The 7,001-nt window shown below is 28.0% G+C and overlaps 1 protein-coding gene across 2 annotated transcripts in view; it reads right to left on the reverse strand.

Annotated features, from left to right (window-relative positions):
- Nucleotides 1-6,927, reverse strand: part of LOC107477668 (putative axial regulator YABBY 2) — a 9,593-nt gene extending 2,666 nt beyond the window's left edge. The window contains exons 1-4 of one of the 2 annotated variants that reach the window (XM_016097723.3): nucleotides 6,616-6,927; nucleotides 3,976-4,107; nucleotides 3,711-3,840; nucleotides 1,105-1,153 (exon numbers count right to left, since the gene is read on the reverse strand). In XM_016097723.3, the coding sequence (XP_015953209.1) occupies nucleotides 1,105-1,153; nucleotides 3,711-3,840; nucleotides 3,976-4,107; nucleotides 6,616-6,684 (380 nt within the window). In that variant the 5' untranslated portion in view covers nucleotides 6,685-6,927. Of the gene's footprint in view, nucleotides 1-1,104; nucleotides 1,154-3,710; nucleotides 3,847-3,975; nucleotides 4,108-6,615 lie in introns of both variants that reach the window. The other variant, XM_016097722.3, reaches the window with a different exon arrangement.
- Between the last annotated feature and the right edge of the window lie 74 nt (nucleotides 6,928-7,001).

The following is a 7,001-nucleotide window of genomic DNA, read 5'->3' on the forward strand; positions in this document are numbered from 1 at the left end:
ATTTAATTTATTTTTAATATATATTTATATTTCAACATGTATTTTATACTAATGACTAATTTTAATAACTGATTTTGGTATACATATAACATTACTCTAATAGATTATATATCACACATAATATTGTAAAGTCATATGAAAAAATCCTGAGATAATTTATATTGAGTTTGTTTGCTTATCGATTTAATTATGTCCAATAGTTTAGTGTTCTTACTAACAAAACATTTTTGTTTCGGTCTTTGTACCGAAATCTGCATTCTATTATGATGAATTTGAATAATACATGACTTAAAAAAAGTGATTATCTATTTCAATATATGTTTTGTACTTTATTAAAACTCAAACTTTAGATCAACCATCAGAAATTAAAGGAATAAATAATTTGGAGAGAGATAATGAAAAAATTTTGGGCATTGTTTACCACCCAACTTTTGTGTCTATTTTAGTGACATGATAATTATTGTAGAAATAATATTAGGTTAATTATTAATTTTTTTTTGGTGACTGGTTAATTATTAATTTAGTACTCGAAAGATTCAGCCAATAATAAAAAAAATCTCTAAAAAATATTATGGATAAAACAGTCTTTGGATAATTTTAAAATACGACAAAAAGAACTGATAATATTATATTTTTTATGAGTAACAAAAAAAATTTTCATATTTAACAAACGGCTTATCCATTAGATCTAAATTTTTGTGATAATATTTGACAAATATTTAGGTGTACAAAAAATTCGGAGCAAAATTTGATTTTTAGATTTTTTTTTTTTAAAAAATAGTCATTTATAATAATTTTTTTTAAAAAAAATTTACTTGACTAAAATTACTAAATTTTAAGAATAAAAAGATCTTATATTTTTAATAATAATTGTAAAATTTTACATCAAAATTTAATTTCTAAAGTCGTTTTTTAGAATATATATTTAATATTTAATTTTTTTATCGTATTTTTAAATCTTTCGAGAGGTTTATTTATTGTTAGCATATTTTGGGATTGTTTTGTTAGATACTATTTTAATAATTTACTCAATAATATTACTACTCTAAAACTAATCGAACTTATATCTGTGAAAAACTGAAAATTAAAAAAATAGCAACTTACTTAATGAATCGGTTATAAGCAGATGGAACACGTTGTCTCTTCTCCGGAGCTGTGATATTCATGAGAGAATTAGTTTGCAATATTAACTTATAAATAGTGCCGAATGAAATGTCATCTATATGTGTAAATTTACGATTTGGCGTAGAATTAGAATCAAATAACAACAATGTTAAAAGCTACATTGTTTATAATTTTGTTTATAAAATATATATTTTATCAATCCATGATTGAATCTCATTAATATATAATAAAAGATTATTTAATCAAATTTTATTGATGTAATTGAAAAACACCTTTTTATGTAGTTTGAACGAATATATTACACTAATTTTCAAGTATATAAAAGATATAGTAAAGAATTTCATATTGATATCAAATTTTCTAAAAATAATCTATAATATATAAAATTATAATCTAACAGCTGATTCTTTAAAAATTATATCAACAAAAATTTATTCAATCGTGTAACATACTTAAAATAACACTATTGTCTTTGACATAATTAAAGAAAATCAGATCATCAGTGCCAGTAGAACTAGGTGATTAATAATTAAGGACCATATGTCCCTCCCGTGCCATCAAAATAACATTAATATAACTAAAGAGAAACACTATAGGATCAAGTCGTTTGGTAATAACTAAATTAGTCTAATAATTTAAAGAAGGAGAGACAAGAAAATTGGTTAAATTCTATTATAAAAATAATTTATTCGATTAGTTCCTATAATTAAAACTCTAATTGTTGATTATGCGTTTTCTAAGTTAACATTTATGTTATTTATATATACATGAAAAGGCAGCTATATTAAGACTATTTTTAGTTGGAAAGAGATAGAAAAAAAAACACATAAAAATTTATAATTTCTTTTTTTTTTATATTCTTTCAATTTCTCTCCAACCAAATATTCTCTAAGAGTAGAGAAATACAAAGTTTTATTCTCAAACTAACATTATTTATGATTTTTTTTTGTTTTTCATAATATTTACATATATAAAATAAGATTCAAATTTTTAATACTTAATTAAGTAGATTAATAAATTAATCACTAGACTAACAAGCCCTCTTCATTTATGATATTTACTATCCAAATTTATTGCTTCTACATGCAATTTTTTTTTCTGGCATCAAAATTATATGCATATTACTCTTTGTCAAATTCTACCACTATCGTATATCAAAACTTAAATTCAAGATTTATATTGTTAGTACAATCTCCAGCTGCCAGCTAAAATACAATCTCTCTTATTTATTTATTTCTAATTTTTCCTCAAATATATCTTTTATGCATAATTTTGTCCTGACTGTAAAGGTCACTTTCCGAGGGAAAATTCCCACCACTAAGTAACTGAAGATATTGGAGTGTGGAGTGTACTACTACCACAGCCAAAAATCAATTACCACGAGCTGTTATGGTGCGTGAAACCCGTAACTGTAATTAAAATCAGTATATGGATATCTATTTTAATTTCTAGGGCATAGGATGACAAATTGACAACAAATCAATTAAGGATGGGTCAATTTTTTTGTTATGTAAGGTCACCATCTAAGGAGGGGGAGGGGGGCCATATATAAAATTGATGGAGAGAAGAAAATAATTAGATACCCAAATTGGGTAGCCCTTGTACCAAAGGAAACTCTATTCTCTCTCAGATGGAAGGCCACACTCTTAGAAAAAGGAAAAACTCCGCATCAGTCATCACAATTGGCCTCAATAATATGATGAGCTTACTTATTACTTCTTTTTATATTAACAACTTGTGCCGGTTTTGGAGTGAGTGCAGTGGTGGTCTTTTTGGTCCTCAAAACTAATGAGTTTGTGTTAATGCGTAGAGTAGCTAGCTAGTAACAAAAGAAAAAAAAAAGTTCAGGTTGGCCTATATAGCTAAAGTGCTTAGCTTCTTCGTTCATTTCAAACTCTCTCTCACACACACAAAAGAGAGAGACACACACAGACACACCAGATTATCAAATGAGATGAGTAATACATTTCTTTGAGAGTGAGAGGAATAAATGTACCCTATTTTATATTTATATTAATAATCAAAATTAAAATATAAAACTGTATGACTTTTTGAAATAATGATCACATTTTAATTCTGATTATTTAGGTATGGACGTATATGGTATGTGCCTAGATTTATTTATCTCTCTCTCATAACACAACTGATTATTATTATTATTATTATTATTATTATTATTATTATTATTATTTTAGAGAATGAAGTCAGAGAAATAGTGATTTTAAGATTTTATAAAAGTGGGAGGAACAAATCAAAGAGTCTTATTTCAATGAATAAGATTATAAATAATAACTTGCCTTTTAAAATAATAAATTAATAACCATAAGATCGTTTTATCACCTTGATTAATATATTAATCAATGTATATATCAAAACAAAAAGAAAATAAAAAATAAATTAAGGACTTGTTTAGTTTGTTAAAAATATTACTACTTTTATTTTTAAATTGTCTATTTTTAAAATTTGTAAAAAAAGAATAAAATAAAAATAGCATTTTTTCACAAATTCTAAAAAAGAACGTTTAAAACAAAAATAAAAAGAAAATTAAAAACGAAAGAGGCCTAATTAAAGAGTTTGTGACTCACGACGAATGGGAGGAATCCTAGGTGATTGATGACTCTCTACAGGCTCAAATGGCGCAATTTTGTTACATTTTGAAGATGATGATCCCAGTTCTTTGCAGCTGCTTGATTCTTCAAAGCTTAGGTGCTGTTTCTGTGACTAAGCAGCATACATATTAAAGAATTCCAATACAACTAAGATATATATAAGCAATGAAATTTTATAACAAGAAAGTAGCATCATCCCAGAAAGAATGAATGAAGGAGTGTGAATTGAGAATATATATACCTGATGATGATATTCTTGATGAGGTGGTATTAATGGTTGAAGTGATGCTCCCATGTTAACTGTTAGCAAATTGGCACAATGTCCACATCTAACCGTCACTAAGGTTAGCAAACTGCTGTATGGAACACTAACCTGCCAATAACAACCATTTTCAAATATCATATGCATTTTCTTGTTTTGTTAGTTTAATGTTATTGTAGAGTGTAGATACATTGATCCAACTCAATAATAATATACTAAGATATATGTGACGTTGTTAAATAAAAGAGAACAGAAAAAATATTTGAAGAAAGGAGAAGCTAAGATCTTGAATGATGAACATAGATAACCACATATCTATATACCAACGAGTATTCAAGAACTAACTACTAAAGCTTCCAAAGCAGCATGCTGCTTATTTTAGATTGCAATAATAAGGTGATGGAAATCATAAATCATTGACAGAAGAAAAAACACAAAAATGCATAGGTGCCAGCCCAGAAGAAAGAGGTGAAGAATGATGAGTAAGATAATATAGCTTGAGAGGGAAGGGAGTACACTTATCTTTTCTCTCATTCATTCTGAGAAGCCTATTTTTATGGGGTCTCTACAGTAGTACAACTAGCTAGCTAGCTAGCCAGGTATATATATATATATATAATGCATTATTATAATCAAATACTCAATAATAAGCTTATAGCACCTGACATTTGTGATTTAAAATTTTAGTACTGCATTGTTGTGGGTGCGCATCACTTTTTTTTTCTGACACTGCAAGATGATAAAAGATAGAAATTGTATATGGACTATAGAGAGAGGGGTGTGTGAAAAGGACTTGACTACTGAAACAGAAACCATAAAGGCCACCATGAAGCACCACCACTCTTAACCAATGTACCGCAGTTTTAAATTCTAGTTATTTACAACTGTATTATGATATATGATACAAAAAATATAACAAAAATGTATATCTTAAACTCATAATTACCATTACAATTTTTATGTGCTGGATATATGTTGTAACAGTAATCTTGCAACTATATAATTGCACTTAAAATCACAAATTTAAAATCATTCAATTGTAGTGGCATATAGTATAGGCTAATTCTATGAATAAAGGATAGTGTGATGATGATACTGATCAAGAAACAGAACCGGAGAGTAAATTTACTGCTCCTTTTGTGCAGTGTTAAGTCCTCTCCTCCATTTTGAGGTAGGAAAGAAAGAATTAGGGAATGCTTCCTCAAAAGGGGTAACATTCAACACTCAACAATCAACATACACCAACAATATATAATGCTATGGTGAAAGAAACAAAGAAAGAGAGATTCAGAGAGAAAAAAAGGAATAATATTATTACTAGACACAAATTAGGTGGGGGAAAAGAGAAGGGAGAGAAAGTATTTCTTGTTATGGTGCTCAAATGGGGTTATTCTTGATGTGGTACTCATAATAATAATAATAATAATAATAATAATAATAATAATAATAATAATAATAATAATCTCTTTGTTTCTATTCTCTCCACTTTGTTTTTCTGGAAAGAAAGAGAGGGACACTGCCTCTGTACTTCAGGGAAGAAATAAGGCCTCAAATTGTGAAAGATTTTCATCAATAATGTTCAGAAAAAATAAAAGAAGGTGCTTCACTGGCAAATTAAATCATCATGAACAGACACTAGTCCACCACTTTCAATTCACCATCACCATCGTCATCATCATAATGCAAGTAAGAGAGAGGAGTATATATTGTACATATGCAATCACATGGATTTGTAAGCAGATTTTAATTTTTTTTTTCAAGATGATACGATGTCTTAATTTAGCTCACAAGTACAATAAGCAAACAAGGAAATTAAAAAAAATGAAAAATAACATATTGAATCTGATGTTGACTTTGTACACAATATAGCATATGATATATAATTAATATTATTATCTTCTCTGCATATTAATTTTTCTTCTTTCTTTTTGGGAAAGAAAAAAAGAAGAAGAAGGGGATCGGAACGTAGTAACCCTAATAATGCATACCTGCAAATAGCCCTAGTCATCATAGCTCTCAGATTTGTTATGATTTCGTGTATATGCATCCATTTTATTCATAAATCACAAGAAGCATCTTCTCACTTTCTAGATTAGTGAATAATTCCTTTAATTTTTTCTGATTCCTAATTATGATATGCATAATTAAGAATTATTGTTATTAGGTTTGGACTTCATTCCCAATTTACATTTCTTCTTCGTCTTCTTCTTCTACTTCTACTATGAACTTTTCCTTATTATCGATAAACAGCAAAACCAGCTGAACTTCATCATAAAATATATAAGAGAAGCTTGCGAATTATATATATTTCTCGAGTCTAAATTTAAAGTCTTGGTTTTAAATTTTTAATCCATTTATAATATTCTTATGATTAGGTCTGAGCTGAATTTTACTTTTTACATGGCTAAATACGGAAGAAGCAGCTTTGCATTATTATTTATTATTATTATTTTTGTTCCTTTTGATTCTTTCTTTTTCTGAAATGATCTCAAAAGAAGAAACAGGAGAGGAAAACTTTGATTGCCGAATTAGTTGATGAAAGACATGGCACAACGAAAAAGGTGAGAAGAATAAATAAGAGAGAGAGAGAGAGAGAGAGAGAGAGAAGAAGTTTTGTACCGCTAGAATGGTGTTGCAGAAGTTGCAGTGAACATAACAAACACGTTCGGTTGCCATCATGGTTTCCATTCACAAAACTTTCTTCTTTCCTTTTTGTATTTTGGCAAAGATAAGAGAGAAGAAAAGATTTATGAGCAGAATTCACGGGTGTGGGTGTGGGTGTGAGTGGAGAGAATTTTATTATTACTTGGATGGAAGAAAAGAAGAAGTAGTAGTAGTAGTAGTAGTGAACATGATCAACGATTTTACAGAATACCAAGAACAATGATAAAGAGATAAAAGGAGCAAAGAAACTTTATTATTATTATTTTTTTTTTACGAAGAGAGAGAGAGATAGAGAGGGAAGATGTGTACAAAATCTTATAGGTTAGGATGGGACTAGTCTG

Source organism: Arachis duranensis, chromosome 3 (genome assembly GCF_000817695.3).
Source record: "Arachis duranensis cultivar V14167 chromosome 3, aradu.V14167.gnm2.J7QH, whole genome shotgun sequence".
Classification (NCBI taxonomy): Eukaryota; Viridiplantae; Streptophyta; class Magnoliopsida; order Fabales; family Fabaceae; genus Arachis; species Arachis duranensis.